Raw genomic sequence first — 19,822 nt, forward strand, 5'->3', positions numbered from 1 at the left:
TATATATAATTTATTTATCAAAATAATCCTTTAAATTGGTATTACAATTGTATTACAGATAAAATGTTTGTGACTTTGAGGTGTGAAGTCATGCTGGCTCAAACCACATAGCTCTTTGGTGGAAATTTAATACCAAACAGAGGTTTGTCTGATGACACAGATCAACCTAACCACCTTACTCTAGAATCAAGTAAATCTAAGTCCAAATTCCATACTTATTATTGAATGACCTTGGGCAAGTTATTTAATCCCTCTGAGGTTTAATCTTCAAATTTAAATAAATTAATAACTACTTTACAGAATTCTGCTATGGGTTAGGAATAAGAAATAATGTTTGGATTACAGATTCTCAATAAAAAATATTGAGAATTATTAAATGCACAGAAGAGATACAGTCTTGCTCCACAAAACTTTAAAATCTCAAAATCTTTCCTAATTTACAATATGCACTAGTGTCCAGGAAGAAATATGACATTAACATATTAGGATAATGGGTATCCTTTTTAAACCTTTTCATGAAGCCAGATATCACTGGCCAAAACCAGAATATAGAAATCACTTGTGTTATTTGGTTGTGTATATATTTCTTATTTATGACAAATAGTAGCATTCACTGAAAACTTAAAATTTAAGGACTATAGCAGGAAGTTTTGAAGATCAGTCATCAAAATGTTAAGCAACTGAAAATCATCGTTCTAATATGTATACGTGCATGCTCAGTCACTCAGTCATTTCCAACTCTTTCTGACCCCATGGACTGTAGCCCTCCAGGCTCCTCTGTCCAGGGGATTTTCCAGGCCAGAATACTGGAATAGGTTGCCATTTCCTTTTCCAGGGGATCTTCCTGACCCAGTGACTGAACCTGCATCCCCTGCTTGGCAGGCAGAGTCTTTGCCACTGACCACCTGGGAAGCCCCCTAATATGTGTAGTTGCATACAAATATATAACATAATATTTTAAAATTTTAGTACAGATTTCCAAGTCTCTCTACTCCAGAAGGATTGCCCCCCTTCAGTCATGGAGAATTATAAGATTCTATGGCTATGTTTTCAAACCATTATACCATCTGATTTGTTGGATCCCTATACTTAGATATCTGAGGAGCATATAAAACTCAACAAGCCCAAAACTGAACTTAATGTCTTCTTTTTCCTTCATCAGTCAGGGTCTCCTACCATATCCCTTATTCATGATGTCATTGAATGGCATTGCCATTCTCTTAGTCACCTGAGTCAGAAATCTGGATTGATCCTTGACTACTGTTTCTCCTTCATCCTCGCTTCCCCCACATCCATTCAATCAAAAAGTCTTGTCATTTTACTTCATACTTATATGAAGTATAAGTATTGTATGAAGTATAAGTATGAATCTATTTTTTTTACTATCACTGTTTTAGTCCATAACCTTTTCCTTCTTCTCCTGATCCATTTTATTCACCTTATAACTACTTTTTTTCTTTTTTGTCTTCAGCTTTGATTCCATTTTCCAACTGTGATCTGAAAGATGTATCCAAGGTGTAAATAGGACCATATCCCTCCCTAGCTTAAACTCCTTCACTGACACACTCTCCCCTATAGAAAAAAGTCCCAGTTTATTATCATTACCTCAGTTTGTTATGATGGCATACTCTGTGCCCTTCCTACCTCTCAAATATCATATCCAGTCATTCCTGTCACATGAGTGAACCACATGCTACAATTATCATCATATTCTTTAGATCACTAACATTCACTGAGGCTCACTCTATGCCAAGCATATTCCAAATTGCATTATCTCATTAAATCTACACAACAACCCTGTAAGACAGTGTCTATTCCCATTATGTTGCTGTTGTTTAGTCGCTAACTTATGTCTGACTTTTTTGCAACCCCATAGACTAGAGCCTGCCAGGCTCCTTTGTCCACGGGATTTCCCAGGCAAGAATACTGGAGCGGGTTGCCACTTCCTTCTCCAAGGGATCTTCCCAACCCAGGGATTGAATCTGCATCTCCTGCTTTGTCAGGAGGATGCTTTACCACTGAGCCACCAGGGAAACCCATTCACGCTATAGCTAATGCAAAATTACTTGCTCCTCCCTACACATGTCCTGTTATTACAGTTTTCTAAATCTTTTCTCATGCCATTCTCTCTTTCACTATACCCTTCCACCTTGCCTACTCCACTTCACTTTAAATTTCTGATTTCTGCTTAGCCTTCAAGACTCAGTTTATGGATCCTGTCTTCTAGAAAGTCTCCCCTGACATTCCAGCCTAGTACACATATCCGTTTGTTTTATTGTGCCATATTCATACTTCTGTCTCTGGTTGAAACATTATTCCCCATAACTTTCTGAGGACAAACATTTGGGCTATAAATCTCTGTCTTCCAAAACCTTAATTCAATGACTGATTCCTAATAGCTGCTCAATACACATTTGTTGACGTGAAATCGAGAATGAGGAGAGATTTCAGTCATAACATTCTATTAGGTATCTCACTACATGGCATACAATCAGTCATAATATAGCTGATCTTTTCAAGAACACTAATTACTGATATCTGTTTTCTCTGTGGGGATTTTTTTTTAAATATTGTAGGTTTTTGTATTAACTGCACAACTCTAATACTCAAAGTAATAGGCAAAAGATTTTAAAGAATATTCTAAATAAACTTCCTCTTTCTACTCATTGGAACTGCAAAACTTTTTATCTGGCTAGAATGCTTTTATTCTCCCTTTGTGCTTAATAACTCATGCTTATCTTTCAAGTTCAGCTTAAAAGACAATTCCTTGAGGAACACTTCCCTGACCCCTCCAGCCTATTTTTAAATAACATTGTTATGCACACTCACAGCATCTTCTGCCTTTCCTTCCTAAAGAATCCGCCTGCCAATGCAGGAGACACAGATTTGATCCCTGGGTTGGAAAGACCCTTGGAGAAGGAAATGGCAACCCACTCCAGTATTTTTGCCTGGGGAAATCGCATGGACAGAGGAGCCTGGCAGGCTACGGTCCATGGGGTTGCAAAAGTGTTGGACATGACTTAGTGACTAAACCAAAATATTTGTATTCTAAACAAAATATATAAAAGATATATATATATATATACATACTATACAACATACATAAAATTTACAGTGAATATGTATACATATATGTTTTTCTGTTACACAACATTACAAGAGTAAAGGGCATTTCTGTTTCAACATTATACTCTTGTACTTTGTGCCATTCATTCATTCATTCAAAAATCTGTGTCACAAAACTAATATGTGATAGACAGTATACTTAGCACTGAGGTAAAATAGTGAGCAAAAGAGATAATATCTCCCTACACTTAAGAAGTTTGCATTTCTAGCGGAAGAGACATGTCATAAGAAGGATAACAAATAGAAACTATCAGATAATAATAAGTGCTAAGAATAAAATAAAAAGGAAACATCATAGCAAGTATAAAGTTCAAGGATACTATTAAAATGAGAAAGTCGCAGAGGGCTTCCCTGGAAAGATATTCTTTGAGCAGGTCTCTAATGGGCACTCAATAAATATGTGTGGAAGAGAAAGGAAGGAGAAATAAAGGCAAAGTGCAAAGGGAGGAAGAAGAGGAAAGAGGAATGTTAAATGGTTTGTATAAATATTCTTTTGCCAAAAGTGTTCATCCTTGTGGAGTCTTATCTCAAGATAAAGGAAGACTAGCAACATTCTGTCTGGTCCTGGTGAATAAGGAACAAGAATTCTTGGTAAGGAACAAGAATCATGGGGAAAACAGGGAGTGTGTTCTCTTTCTCATGATATCAAATTAAATCAGTTTTCAGATTTATGTCAGAAGAACATGTCACAAGTCTGAAATTTTTGTTCCATCTGATTTTATTGACAGTGTGAGGAACCAGGACTGTCAGGAGGAAAATGAGCCGCTGAAGGGCAAACAAACATCAGGAGCCATCCTCTGATCTCACTTTTCAGTGTTTCTGGAAAATGGGTTTTTAACCTGAATATAAGGGGGAATAGCAAAATATTGAGCAAAGCCCCATCTATATCATTGCTGTGAGAGTTTTATATTTTGAGGCAGGTATAAAGAAGGTCCAAACTGTTCTTTTGATGCCCTGGACATGTGGTACATATGAGATCAATAAGAATTTCTTGGCTTCTTTATCAAGATCAAATCTCCATGTTTTCTACTTAATCTCAGACCCACAGGGCCTCACAGTCAGAAATTCAGAGAAGGTCTTAACACTGATGTCATTCACCATTACTCTTTAGATCTAGTTTTTAAAGTGATTTTCATGGCAAGCTTTCTTCTGTGTTCTTAAAATAATTTCTCATACCAGTGAACAACATTCATTGTTTCTAGGACGAAATGGTAGGGACTGACAGACAACCTTATAGGGAAATCATAACATTTGTACTTTCCTTTTAATTTTAATAAATTTTATTAAATTTTAATAATTGTGAATCCTCTTTTGTGTATGTGGCCACAATATAGATACTAAATTGTCCGTGTTCCAGCTCTTTGGATGGACTTGTAGCCTTAAAGGACAACTTAGGTTTTAAAATAAAGAGCTATTCAGAAAGTTTGCGGGGGGAGTGGTGTGTGTGGGGGGGAGGAAATCACTTCTAATGTAAGGAATAAAGGAACATAAGAAGAAGACATTAAAGGGGAAGCCTGGTGCTTGGGGAATAAAGACAGGAGTGGAAGAGCAGGGAGCTGGAAATGAAAGTGACTGCAAGCCAGCGGGGAAGAGTCCCATATGCCAAAACCCTCAAGGGCACCCGTGAGTAATAGTCTGAAAGTGCAAATCATTATTATAACTGCATTAGGCTAATAACATAGCAACCTCCTATTTGAGTAAAACACTTGGATGTAGATAGTAAATTCTTAGATATGGGAAAACATTTTATTTAATTAGTGGAGCTTCGATTATCTCTGGATGTGTTCCATTAGTGTACCTTGGTTATCTGGGTATATCCATTATCAGGAGTTTGGCTCACAAGTCCATTTAGTGAGTTCCATCAAGGCCTTTTTCTGCTTAACCCCTCACAGCCAAGTATCAGGGTACTGGGCTCTAGTGCTTTTCAGGTTTCTTTGCACACACTGGTAGTTTGTCAGAGCAATGCTAGTAGAGGAGGATTGCCCATACGTGTAGCAGGAGGTGGGAAATCAGGCAGAGATGCCTTCCAGAGCCAAGGGGGCCTCTTGGCATTTCCCTGGCAGCCTCGTGCTTATCATCCGCCAGAACCCAGGCACTCATTAGGCTCTTGATGAAAAGCATCCTAAGGAAAATGCCAGCAAATTGTGCCACTGTGCTGGCAGGAAATTAAAACTGCTCAGAGAAAGTGGAGCCAAGAGAGCTGTTGAGATGAAAGGTAACATCAAGGGTGTGATCACGGACTCACACAGGCATTCAAGATTCAAGATGTGGCTTTCTGCTTCACTAGGGAAAGCAGGAGGCCCTCTCAGCTGTCAGCCACTGTCAGTCCAACAGAGGGGCTGAGACTGGTGAGGAGGTGGGCTCTATGATTTAAGCTTTGTTGTGCTTGGGTAAGTGCTTATGGTTTGGGTTCTTTTCTTTCCCCACAGGAGCCTCTCTTAGGAAAAACAGAAATAAGAAAAAAGATTTGTTTTTGATTTGTTCTGTTCTTCCTGGTCCCAAACACTTAAAAATCAAATTAAGTAAAATAACAATTTCAAAAGTAACACAGGTCTTATTTAAGTAGGATCAGATAGTGTGGATAGGAGCAGATAAAACCTTAGAGCCTAAGAATCTAGCAGTGGGACAGATGAAGGGGTGCTTTAATTCTGTGGGAATTTCTTGGTGGTGGTGCTAATTTGCCTGAGGCTCAAATGGTCATTAGCAGTGGAGAGGAAAGAAAAGCAGCACCAACATGCAAACATAAGCACACTGAGATTTGATTTGGTAGGCAGAGCAATGGCCCCCAAAGATGCTGAAGTCCTGTTCCCTGGAACCTGAGAGTATGCTGCCTTACATAGAAAGTGGCTAAGGGGAATTAAGGTTGCAGATGGAATTAAGGCTGCTGACTAGCTGACTTTGCAAGAGAGAAAATAAACCTGGATCTTCCAGATGGGCCTGATGTAACATCGGGCTCCTAAAATGTAAGCAGAAGCCAGAGTGATAGGATGTGAGAAGGACTCAGCCAGCTGGTGATGGTTTTGAAGATATCGAAAGGGGGCTACAAGCCCAGGAATTTTGGTGGCCTCTAGAGGTTAAAGCATCTGCCTGAAATGCAGGAGACCCGGGTTTGATCCCTGGGTCAGGAAGATCCCCTGGAGAAGGAAATGGCAACCCACTCCAGTATTCTTGCCTGGAGAATCCCATGGAGGGAGGAGCCTGGTAGGCTACAGTCCATGGGGTTGCAAAGAGTCGGACACAACTGAGCTACTTCACGTTCACTTTCAGAAACTGGAATAGGAAAGGAAATTGATATTCCCTAGGGCCTCTAGGAGGAATGCAGGCCTGCCAACAGCTTGATTTTAGCCCAGTGAGAATCATGTTGGACTCTGATCTCCAGAACTACAACATAGTAGAGTTGAATTAAACCACTATATCTGTGGTAATTAACAATAGCAAAGAAAATGAATATACTGGTATTTAAACTGGTATTAAATATTCATTGGAAGGACTGATGCTGAAGCTGAAAGTCCAATACTTTGACCACCTGATGCAAAGAACTGACTCATTTGAAAAGATCCTGATGCTGGGAAAAATTGAAGGTGAGAGGAGAAGGGGACGACAGAGGACGAGATGGTTGGATGGCATCACCGACTCGATAGACATGAGTTTGAGCAAACTCCAGGAGCTGGCAATGGACAGGGAGGCCTGGTGTGCTGCAGTCCATGGGGTCGCAAAGAATCAGATACGACTGTGCAACTGAACTGAACTGATTTAGAAAATTTATCTGAAGTTCCAAAAATAGAGTTTCCAAGTTCATTTACAATTCTTGAAGCAAAATAGTAAGGCAAGAAAGCAGTAAAAAAATCCAAAAGGCATATTTATGTGTTAGAACTGTTAGGCGTATCACATCTACTATCTCTCTTAATCTTTACGACAGCCTTATAAAGAAGTCTCATCACCTCTAATCTGTAAACAAGTATATTTTTGAAAAGTAAAAACAAATCATGCCCTTCAATTAATCAAAATCTTCCAGCAGTCTCCCATCTTCTCTGTGTTAGTATCCAGACTCCTTATTCTCACCTATAAGCTGTAAATCTCCACATCAGTAGTATTTAAGTGTGGATTACTGATCAGCCTCACCTGGGACTTTTAGAAAAGCAACACTCAGATCCCACTAGAGACCTTTTCAATCGGAATCTCTGAGAATAGGGCTCAGGAATCTGTGGTTTAACATGTCCTCCAGGGGATTCTTGTACACACAATTAAGTCTGAAAAGCCCTCCTCCACATGATGTACACTCATGTACTTCTCCAGCTAAATCTGGACCACTCATCCTTGTTTGTGATGCTCCAGCCAAACTGGCCATCTTTCATTTTCTGAACATGTCATGCTTTCTCCCATTTGGGGCTCTTTACCTTATCTCTTCTTTCCGATTAGTAGATCTTTCTTTAGAAATTTACCTGTTGGCTTGTACCTTTCATGTTTTGCAGTTTCCCTGATTGTGAGCACATGAGAGTCCAGTAAAAGAATACTGATGGTACTAGTTGCCCATTATTTCATCACTCATGTGTGCAGGCTACATTGTTTCAGTCGTGTCTGACTCTTTCCCAACCCCATGGACCATAGCCCACCAGGCTCGTCTGTCCATGGCATTCTCCAGGCAAGAATGCTGAAGTGGTTTGCCATGCCCTCCTTACCTGTTTCAATGATTTGAAAAAACCATTGATCTGCTACAGATGATAAAATAATGGACACTAGTTGTTAACTGTAAATATGTTTTTCTACAAGTTTAAACAATCATAGAAAAGAAAACAATTGTTTTCTTTTTTTTTTAAACTTGAATCTGGATCTGAAATGTTCCATTTTAAAAAGCTTTTAATGCTGATAAATATCTTAATCATTTCATCTCATGATCCTTCATGCTCTATTCATTTTGATTCTTTTTTGAAGGGAGGATTTAATAAGCAGGCACAATTCACAGCATATTCTCTATATTCTAGCTAAATGTATCTGAAGCCGTGTTAACTATGAACACTTCATGATAGATAAGCATTTTTACTTTTTCAGTTTCTAAATTTTGCCCTTTATACAGTGAGTTCTGTTGCAATTCACAAGTCTCTTGGCAGGGTCTTTAAGGCTGACTTTGTTTTCTTCTTGTATAAATTAGCTACAGTAGATTATTTTCACAGTTAAAACATAAAATAGTATCAACGTTTAGTTCTATTGAAAATTGTCTACTCAAGGAGCATTTGACATTTTATTCTTTGTAATTTTAAGTTCATAGTACAATTAACAAGTTCCCAAATTTTGGTGGTATTATGTAATAGAAATTTATTTCTCAGTCATATTACAGTTCAGGGTAGGCATTTCTGGTCAGTGGATTGCTTTCTCCCCCTCACATATGGTCTCAGAGCCCTCCACATCCAACTAGCAAATAGGGAGAGGAGAGAAGACTCACTTATTTCTCAAAGTCCAGACCTGGAAATGATATCACTTTTGCTCGTATATACTTGATTGGTATTTGTCACAAAGCCACAGTTAGATACAATGGGGATACAGAGTTTTTGTCCCTGGATGGGCAGCCATTCTCAGTGACAGATTCACTCTGTGAAAGGGAACTACAAATATTGGTAGACAGCCAGGTGTCTCCTGCCACAGGAATCTATGGAAATTATCTTAATGCCCTGTTATACTGTACTTGCCAGTCAAATGTAATGCTCAGTCACAGCAAATAAATCTCTCCTTCCTGGTTACCAAATGTACTTTTCACTCTGCTAATCATGATCTTTTTATATACTCCCATTGCACATGATGTTTACTCATTTAGAAATTCTACAATTCTTATTGTTTGTTCAATTACACTAAACTTCGTGAGAGCAGGACCACAGTTGCCTTGTTCATTGCATCCCCCATACCCAACTTAGTGCTTGAAATAGTGCCTCACATATAGCAGTCTTTTTTTTTTAATTAAAGTGTACTTGACTTACAATATTTTATTAGTTTCAGGTATATGACTTTGTGATTCAATGTTTTTATATGTTACAAAATGATGGTGGAGTCTTAATGAATTATTTTGAATGAATGCATGAATGAAAGTTCCCAATTCCTATTGCAGTGTATTACTTCTTAAGATTCATCCGGTTTCAAGCTACCTCTGGTTATTTTGCAATTAGATGGTGAGCTGAATAGATCAAATAAGAATTAAGACCCTTTGCCCTTCTTTGTCTTTTCATAAAGGACATGATGCAATTGTTACACTTCTGAAACATTATAAGAGAAATCAGGATGAATTGCCCTGTAATGAATATTCTCAGCCTGGAGGAGGTACCCTCTTTCTTTTTAAATTTTCATTGTAGTGATATTGTGGCCAAAGGTAAACTTGTGTTTCTGTTAGCAACATTTTAGGGTCCGGGAGGAAGGCCTATCAGATTAGCTTTATTTTAAGAAAATTTATGTCTGAGTAAGGCTGAAAATAAAGAAGCCCCCACTTGGGCTACTTTCTAACTCACCCATCTGCAGTTCCTCCAAGTTTTACATCCCATGGACTGGATGTTTATGAGGCTGGTACATGCCTGGGAAGGCCTAGTAAGCTGAGCAGTCATTTTCCCTTTCAGCAATCTATTAAGATAGGACAGAGAATACTCATATGCAGACACAAATTAAATTTGCTGGAGTCTACTAGACCTTGGATTTTTATTTTTAATCATTTTATGTACACTCTAAATAAATACTTGCTATACAGTTTCAATGTCCAGAGAAAGACCTGGGCTTAAGTTACACTCTTACTTGGTGTTATTAGCAAGTTTTCTTTTGTTATGTGCTTCTTTGTATAATGTTTAACTTTTATGTAGGAAAAATCATTTGCTACTTTTAACTCTATAATATAATTTGATTTCAGATGGCTCCTATGTGTCTGTTCCATCTCCTTTGGGGAAGATCAAAAGCATGACAAAAGGTATTTTAATATGGGACAGTTGTTATATTTTATTACTGAGTAATTACTGCCTCAAATATGATAACTTCCTATTTTGTCTTACATATTACAAATGACTATTTTGCAGGCATAAGTAATGTTATTAGCAGATCATTCTTTCAACGATTAACCTCATCTGCTGTTATTTTGCATATGTCCTCTTAGTTCATGAAGGTGTAACAGTGAAAATTCCATATGAATATTAAAAAAGATCAAATTCTCATAGACTTTTGTATTTTTATGAAAGTTAAGTTGTAACTATTAATATCTTTCATAAGAATTGGTAATAGGTTTGTCATAGGGAAAAAGCTGAAAAAAAAATTAATTATTTTTCAAGAGATCCCAAATAAGTAATACTTTGGTAACTTTTTGAATGTATACTACATACAGAAATTATTACCACTGAATCAGGGAAGTAAAACATATACAACTGTAAATTTATATGGAAATATTTAGAGTTTGAAATTTTAAAAAATTATTTCTGGCTTTGAATGTGTCTTCTGAATGATTCACATGCTTATTTCCTAATTGATATCTCTTTAAGGTTGAATTTATGGCTATTTGACTAAGCTTTTTGTGACAGGTTGAAGGGATTGACCAGATAAGACTTTATCATGATGTGATGTGAACTGTATTCTAGAGTTACCACATCATATGGACAAGTAGTGGTTGGCCAAATCAGGTATAAACTCTCAACAAAGGTCAGGTAGCAAAGGCATAGAGCTAACGTGTTTTTAATGCACAAGGATAGGGATCATTTATGATAAGGTTTTTGTATGTCCAAATAGTCAGCTACAGTTGGAAAATTAAATGGTACTAGGGAAAGATATTTTTGGGTAAGCGTATATGTGCATGTGTGTTTAAACATCCACAGGTTTGCTGTTTATTTTTTTAAAAAATATAAAATAACAATTCCTGTTTGCAGAGAAGGCAGATGTTCTCCTCTTAAGGGCTGGCTTGCCTTCACATTTCCATCTTCAGCTCTCAGAAATTGAGTTCCATGAGATTATCGGCTCAGGTAACTTAAGAAAATACTAGTCTGTTTTAGTTTAATGAGCTCCATATGATAACATGTGTTTACTTGTTTGTCTTACATAATTTTAGGTTCTTTTGGGAAAGTGTATAAAGGACGATGCAGAAATAAAATAGTGGCTATAAAACGGTAAGCAAGCAAATGAGAAATTTTAGCATCTGAGTAGTAAACGTTGAGAAGTATCCACATGGTGAGCCCGTTGTTTTGATTCATCTGGTGACTGAAGACTTCCTGTTGCTGTGTTTTCCAGTTACCGAGCCAACACCTACTGCTCCAAGTCAGATGTGGATATGTTTTGCCGAGAGGTGTCCATTCTCTGCCGGCTTAATCATCCATGTATCATTCAGTTTGTGGGTGCTTGCTTGAATGATCCCAGCCAGTTTGCCATTGTCACTCAGTACATATCAGGGGGTTCCCTATTCTCTCTCCTTCATGAACAGAAGAGGTATGGTCACTGATTTATCATTTTGCATGTCATTGGAATTACAGTTACAAAATCTCGTATGCTTTCTGCTTAGATGAGACTTTGCTTTCTGAAATCTCTGAGGTTTAGGAAATGGGGCATTCTAAAGATGGCTAATAATTTATGCCCGATAATTATTTTTTAATGAATAGAAAGACTTCTATGTTTTCTTAACAAGAATCCAGTTTAAGATAACAAATTCAAGGAATTTAAATTAGTAACTGAATAATTAGGCTAAATTTGATGTACCAGGAAAGCAGATATGTGTAAGCTCAAAATAAAATAATTACTAGGGGTCACAGTATTTATTTTTAAAAGTTTTAAGAAAGAATAATCTTGTACAAGTCTAATTTGAATTAACTTCCTAGATCTATGCATATGATAATTAGAATGTGGTTTTTACTTAGTAATTAGATTTCCTTTTTATGTTATTTTAAAGAAATTAAGTGTAATATTATAAATGTTATAGAGTCAAGTTGAATGTTTAAATAAGAGGGGTTGGTATCTGAATTGATCTATAGTTAAGCATTATCAAGTGTAGAAAAGCTATTTTTCCACATATGTTGAGTTTTTAGCTTAACCTTCAATCAAGCAAAAAAGGCTGAAATTGTACAGAATAACAAATCATACACACTATTGATTTCTTTTAAAAGATGTAGTATTGGATTTGACCATTTCATCCTCATTAAGTTTATTTTTAAATTCTAGGATACTTGATTTGCAGTCAAAATTAATCATTGCAGTAGATGTTGCCAAAGGTATGGAGTACCTTCACAACTTGACACAGCCAATTATTCACCGTGACTTAAACAGGTATTTTCCCCCCTAAATAATGAACCTGAAATTGTGTAACTGACCAGGAGTCTAAGATAGATTTCAGTGAAGATACAGTTTATATTTATTGTAGGATACAATTTTCTACTCTGTGGGTGAGGGGATGGGCTACCATTAGCTTAGGCAATAGAATGTTACACCATTGTCTTTTACAGAAATATAAAGCTGTATAACTATTTCTCAGGGGTCTTTCAAATCTATGAAAAATATCCAGAAAGATTATAACATCTGTAAAATTCAACAGCTAGCTAGTTCTCAGGCCACTAGAGTCAGATCAAGGATTGAGATCAATGATAATTATTATAGAATGTCATGTCTCATTCAAAGTTAGGTATTGTAGGAGGACCTGATATAAAATTGTCTGAAATACTGCTTTTGTGCTAACATTTTGGTATTTTTCTTAAAAGAACAAACTCAGCCAAAACACAGCAGCTCATTTACCTCACTATCACATGAAGATGTTTTCATGTGGAATGGAGACTTGAAACAAATAGAGAATTACTGTGTCTCAGTGGTGGAATCCCAAGGTTTTTTGTTTGTTTGTTTGTCTATTTTAGTAGTGAATGCTTTCTCTAAGCAAAGTCTTACAGGGAGGCTGATACACAAAATAGGACAGCTTTAGTCGGAGGCTAAGTATACAGTAGAGAATTCATTTCTCTACTGTTCATTTCTCACTGCCAAAGAGGGAGCTCCTTGGGCCATCTCTCTGTAATCCCAGAGATGCTAAGGAGAAAAGGTGGAAAAATCTGATAAATCACTAGTTTATGAAAGAAGTCAGATTATTCAAAATCAATATGTTTATTTTATGGTTGTCAATAAGGTTCAAATGTATGACCCTTTATATAAAGTCCACAGTTCTGAAACTACTAAATATTCATTAATTATGCCAGTCATTTGTTCAACAACTACTTAGGTATCTATTATGTTCAAAGCCTTTATACTTGGCACAACAGAGCCAGGTAAAACTGCCATAGACTCCAGTACTCAATATACTTTAGGTATAAACCAATAATTTATTTTAAGGAGATAGTGAAATATTTTCTGTAAAATTTCAGAAAGAAGAATAAAAATTACTTCTGAAGAATTTAAAAACAACTTTATGGAAGAGGTGACATTCGAGCTTCACCCTAAAGGATGGATAGAGTGTGGAAGAGCATCCCAGGCTTAGGGAAGATGTGAAAAAAATAGACGTTAGAAAGTTAAAGGCATATTATAGGAGTACTGAATAGTTTCACTTCAGTGGATGAAATGTATAAACGTATTTAGTGTATATAATGCATGAAGAGGACTGTTGGGAGAGAAAAATAAATTGAAACAAGAGCACAGAAATTATTAAATGCTGGAGTAAAGCAGTTTAGACCTTGCTTTAAAAGCAAGAAGGAGGCATTGAGAATATTTGAGCAAGGAGTCAGAAATTTGGGACTGTATTATGGAAAGATTAATTTGGCATCTTTGTAAAAGATCAGCTTGATCAGAAAGTGAAGAAACTGGTGAAGCAGTTGTTGCAGTGATCTAGATAAGTAATGAAAAGCAGAATTTCACTAATGGCAGAGGAAATGAAAGGAAGAGACAGATATGAAATATAGGAGCGATAAAATTAAATATGAGCAGAGGCTAAATCTTAGATATTGGAAGTAAACATATATAGGACTCAATCTATTTATAATTATTTACTAGTTTTCAAATAAAACTAATTTCTTTCCTGTTATTTTCTTTGTGTGTTAGTAGCTCAGTCATGTCCAGCTCTTTGTGACCCTGTGGACTGTAGCCTGCAAGGTTCCTCTGTCCATAGAATTATCCAGGCAAGAATACTGAAGTGGGTTGCCATTTCCTTCTCCAGGGGATCTCCCTAACCCAAGGATCAAACCTGAGTCTCCCACAGGCAGGCAGATTCTTTACCATCTGAAGCCCCAGGGAAGCCCATTATTTTCTTTACATCTCTTTCAAAAATATTTATGTTAAGAAGCACATTTTTTCTATGAGTTTTAGTAGCAATAATTAGGAAATTTAGATTTAGGTGATAAATTATCAAATTCAAACTGGTGATTTGTGAGTTTTAGGCATGTTATTTTTCATCCCAACCACCATTGCCATGTGTCATTAAATGAGAGATCACTGAGTTTTCTCTGGCTGCAATTCTTCATTTATGGGGCAGTTGAATGTGTGTTCTGTTGCCCTGAGAGTAAGTGTCAATTGTTACCACCAGGTAATAAAGCAGGACCAAAAATAGAAATGTTGTTGGTTAAAAGTTTCAATAGAACATTTATTGTATAACAGAAGTTTATATTTACCATTTCTTCTGTCTCTAACTTTATACTTATATTGTACCAAAAAGTCTTATGAAAGCTCATAGGAGCTTTCAATATAAATAGAGTACCAAATTATTATATTTATTATTTGTGGACATCCTTTTCTACTGCTCCTTAGTCTCAGTTCAGTTCAGTTGCTCAGTCATGTCCAACTCTTTGCAACCCCATGAACTGCAGCACTTCAGGCTTCCCTGTCCATCACCAACTCATGGAACTTCCTCAAACTCATGTCCATCAAGTCAGTGATACCATCCAAACATCTCATCCTCTATCGTCCCCTTCTCATCCTGCGTTCTGTCTTTCCCAGCATCAGTCTTTTCCAGTGAGTCAGTTCTTCGCATCAGGTGGTCAAAGTATTGGAATTTCAACTTCAGCATCAGTCCTTCTAATGAATATTCAGGAATGATTTCCTTTAGGATTAACTCGTTTGACCTCCTTGCAGTCCAAAGGACTCTCAAGAGTCTTCTCCAACACCACAGTTCAAAAGCATCAATTCTTCAGTGCTCAGCTTTCTTTATAGTCCCAACTGTCACATTCATACATGACTATTGGAAAAACCATAGCTTTGTCTAGATGGGCCTTCGTCAGCAAAGTAATGTCTCTGCTTTGCCAACAAAGGTCCATCTGTCTAGTCTGGCTCTTAGTCTAGTGACAATAAAACATTCAGCTTTTCAGGTTTATGTAGCATGCATACTGCCCAAAACAGTCCTCTCCTCAGAGGGCTTACTACAGTCTGGTTAGGTACATAAAACATATGCTCAGGAAGCAAATTAATTGTCATTTAATGGAGAATGATTAATCAGCCATTTTCAAAGGATTTTTAGTAAATTAAAAATCGCAATAGAATGGAAAAGTTCCTGGAGGATATAGAGCTAAAACTAGACTTTGAAGGCTAGGTGTATATCATCCCTCAATCTTTTCATAACATACCGATCCTTGCCTTTGCACAATGCTTACAAATCCCCTCCCACTGAAATAGGTGGAAGGAAAAATATATAAAACAGAGTGAAGAACTCAGGCATTGCATTTGTATTGAAATAACCTCCTTCCATGTTTCTCTTCTCTATTCTGGGCAGGTCAGGGCTTCAGGATCAGCAATCCTGCTCTCCTCATCTCAGATTTACAAAACTGAGCACAGCATCTCACACAGTACTGTTCAGTCAATGCATTTTTAACTGAACCAAATTCCTGAGGCATTTCTATGAACATCATTTCAGAAAGCAGTGATCTAGTTGATACAAGTATGACTACTTGTAGATAGAGTCCGAATAACTTGCCCAGTACCTTTTACAGTTCTAAAGGAAAGAAGATGTTTGTGGTTATAGATCAATCCACACAGAGGGGAAACTTGTATCTTTTGTTTCATGCTTATTGATTTATTTGAGTGAAAGAAAAAAACTTTGCCTTTCCCTTGTAAATTTCTTACCATATAAATCTGAATGTTATTTTCGATTTTTAGTATATATTAGAAATTCAAGGAGTGCTTAAGGAGGTAGTTCTTCCCAGTGGTTATAATAATTTATTTAATATTTACAGTATGAAAAAACTCTGCTATGCCTTTGTCATGTATAGTTTCATTTAATTTCTTAGAAATTCTATAATGTAATTATTATTATGTCATTTTACTGTAAGGAAATTGACTAAAGGTATTATGCCCAGAGCCACATCCTTATAGACATATTGTTCTGTCCCAACAACAACAACAAAACCAAGTCAGTACAGAGAGATAGAAAGAAGCTGGTGATATTGGATGGGCATCAGCCATATTTATCTGCCTTGCTCTTTGTACCTCAGTCCTGTAGGCTAAATTCCTGTGACCCAAATCACTTTTCATATCATCTCCTTGTGCTTCTTTGTTTCTGCTTTATTTCTTCCTCTGCACCCCGTGTTCTGCAAGTATGGAGCAGAGGTCGCACATGGGGCACATGGAGCTGTTTTCTTTGTCCCATAGTGTTCACTGTTGTTGTTAAGTCACCCAGTTGTGTCTGATTCTTTGCAATCCCATGAACTGCAGCACACCAAGGCCTCCCTGTCCCTCACCATCTCCCAGAGTTTGCCCAAGTTCATGTCCATTGCATTGGTGGTGCCATCCAGCCACCTCATCCTTTGACACCCTCCTCTCCTTCTGCCCTCAATCTTTCCAAGCATCAGGGACTTTTCCAGTGAGTCAGCTCTTCCCATCAGGTGGCCAAAATGCTAGAGCTTCAACTTCAGCATCAGTCCTTCTGAAAAGTTGTTGCTGAACCACACAAAGATGCTGGGATTCTTGGCCTCTGGAGGAGAATTCAATCCGGGGCCAGAGACGAAGCTTGATCGCTCAGAGCTTTTGTATAATAAAGTTTTATTAAAGTATGAAGAAGATAGAGAAAGCTTCTGACATAGGCATCAAAAGGGGGCAGAAAGAGTACCCCCTTGCTAGTGTTAGCCATGTAGTTATATACTCTCTAATTAGTTATTTCTCCCAGCCATCTCGATTCCAGCTTGTGCTTCTTCCAGCCCAGCGTTTCTCATGATGTACTCTGCACATAAGTTAAATAAGCAGGGTGACAATATACAACCTTGACGTATTCCTTTTCCTATTTGGAACCAGTCTGTCATTCCATGTCCACAACCAGTCCATTCTGAAGGAGATTGGCCCTGGGTGTTCTTTGGAAGGAATGATGCTAAAGCTGAAACTCCAGTACTTTGGCCACCTCATGCAAAGTGTTGACTCATTGGAAAAGACTCTGATGCTGGGAGGGATTGGGGGCAGGAGGAAAAGGGGACGACAGAGGATGAGATGGCTGGATGGCATCACCAACTCGATGGATGTGTTTGAGTTTACTCCGGGAGATGATGATGGACAGGGAGACCTGGTGTGCTGCAATTCATGGGGTCGCAAAGAGTCGGACACGACTGAGTGACTGAACTGAACTGAATTAGTTATTACAGTGAATCAAAAGAATGTCTGGAGGTTGTAAAGACCTCACTAGACCTACTCCCATAATTTACACCTTACAATAACAGGATTAGCCAGAAGGTTTTTTCCAGAGACTGTCTTCAAGCAGGATACATTATTGTTATATAATCCTAAGGAATGTAGAGGGACAAAAAAGTTTGTCCTTTCTTCCTCCTTCAGAATTCCAGACCCCTCTGTCCTTGGGGACCCCTAGACTTCTTATCAACCTGCCTAGGAAACGACTCTCTCACTTCCAATGAGCATTCAGGGCTGATTTCCCTTAAGACTGACTGGCTGAATCTCCTTGCTATCCAAGGGACTCTCAGAAGTCTTCTCCAGCACCACAGTTCAAAGGCATCAATTCTTTGGTTTCCTGCCTTCTTTATGGTCCAGCTCTCACAACCATACATGACCACTGGGAAGACCATAGCCTTGACTATACAGATATTTGTTGGCAGAGTGATGTCTCTACTCTTCAACACACTGTCTGGGTTTGTCATAGATTTCCTGCTAAGAAGCAATCGTCTTCTGATTTCATGGCTGCAGTCACCATCTGCAGTGTTTAAATATTTTTAAATGTGTAGCTCTAGACAAGAATGTACTTTTCAATTTATCATGGATCCCACCACCTACGAACTTACCATTATATATCTGGTCCAATTTATATATTCACTTTGTGGCATTGGAGCTTGAAAAATATGGTTTACAGCTACACATTTTAATGTTTACTTTATACAAGCAGCTATGTTTTCTTGGAAAAGTACATTTTCCAAATTTCTTATGTTGAAACCAAACACCACTGCAAACATCAAATAAATGGTCTTTCCCCTATATAATTATATAGTATCAGTTTAATTTAGTCGCTCAGTCATATCCGACTCTTTGCGACCCCGTGGACTGCAGCACATCAGGCTTCTCTGTCCATCACCAATTCCCGGAGCTTGTATATAGTATAACAACACAGTAACCAACAAAATAGTGACACTTCCAACAGAGTGGCCATGACGTTCCCAAGAGTGATATAAGTGAAAGCCTCTTGTATCACCACTAGCACTGCCTGGGAAGCCCTGTAAACCGTGAAGCACTACACAGACATCTGCTGTTATTGTAATTCATCCCTTACATGTTCCTTTATGAGGATGGAAAGACACTCCTCAATATTCCCATTTATATGAATATGTATTCTTATACAACACAACTAATTAATTGGGACCCTAGGTCTAGATGTGAGGACATTTTTGAGTGTCAGCTTATTCGAGTGACTACAAAGAAAAATAATTAGAGATGATTTAAAAACAGCCAACTTGCTGATGGCAAATGACAGATAATTTAAAATGACAGCACTAGTAAAAGAATTTTAATTTTGAAAATGGATTTAACTAAATTAGTGAAGATTTCAGAAAGTATTAAGAAAATATTGACTATAATTTTTAATAATTATTTTAAGTTGACATATACATTTGCCTTTCTGTTGAATACAGAATATAAAAACCATGCATTAAAAAAAACATAAATTAAGTACACATAACAAATTATTGTTTTTCTAATTACCTATTAGGTACAATTGTATTCCTTGATTAACCTGAATTATAGAGTTCACTCTCAGCTAGTCCTTTCACTTGTGACTTTTCTAATAAGTGGTTATACGAATAGAATTTAGCATTCACTGGCAGGTACCATCTTGCAGAGAATTCTGAATACTTGAATGTAGGCCAAGTAGTTGATTACACTTCAATATTTATAGTAAGTCTTAAAAGAGAACCCTTGAAACTCATGAAATTTTTCACAATTCTACTTGTGTAAATCTCTAGTAAAAAACCAATCACAAGTGGCATTTTTAATTATGTCAAAAGTTTTTCATTTACTTGGACTTAAAAATTAAGGTAATTAATTAATTAATATCCAGTACTTGAATGATTGATATGAGCTAGAGTCTATGCAATGCCTGGAAGAATGGCTGAGAATGAAGGACCAACAGCCCTTTTCCAGCAGAGCTTAGAGCCTAAGTATTATTTCCCAGCATTTCCCTGTCATAAATATCATCTACAGGCCCTCATTTAAAAAACAAATTCAGAAACCCCCTTCTGAAGGCACAGATTGAGAATATCCTAAATTGGCCTGAGAATCGACACTTTAAAAAAAGATTACCAGATAATTCTTATAA

General features: G+C 37.3%; 1 protein-coding gene across 2 annotated transcripts in view; it reads left to right on the forward strand.

Annotated features, from left to right (window-relative positions):
• The window catches only part of TNNI3K (TNNI3 interacting kinase), a 339,724-nt gene that overhangs the window by 119,735 nt on the left and 200,167 nt on the right, over window positions 1-19,822 (forward strand). Inside the window, exons 12-17 of one of the 2 annotated variants that reach the window (XM_027971210.2) lie at window positions 9,346-9,432; window positions 10,007-10,063; window positions 11,007-11,099; window positions 11,186-11,243; window positions 11,365-11,559; window positions 12,286-12,390. In XM_027971210.2, coding sequence (XP_027827011.1) covers window positions 9,346-9,432; window positions 10,007-10,063; window positions 11,007-11,099; window positions 11,186-11,243; window positions 11,365-11,559; window positions 12,286-12,390 — 595 coding nt within the window. The remainder of the gene's footprint in view (window positions 1-9,345; window positions 9,433-10,006; window positions 10,064-11,006; window positions 11,100-11,185; window positions 11,244-11,364; window positions 11,560-12,285; window positions 12,391-19,822) is intronic. The other variant, XM_042249786.1, reaches the window with a different exon arrangement.

Source organism: Ovis aries, chromosome 1 (assembly GCF_016772045.2).
Source record: "Ovis aries strain OAR_USU_Benz2616 breed Rambouillet chromosome 1, ARS-UI_Ramb_v3.0, whole genome shotgun sequence".
NCBI lineage: Eukaryota > Metazoa > Chordata > Mammalia > Artiodactyla > Bovidae > Ovis > Ovis aries.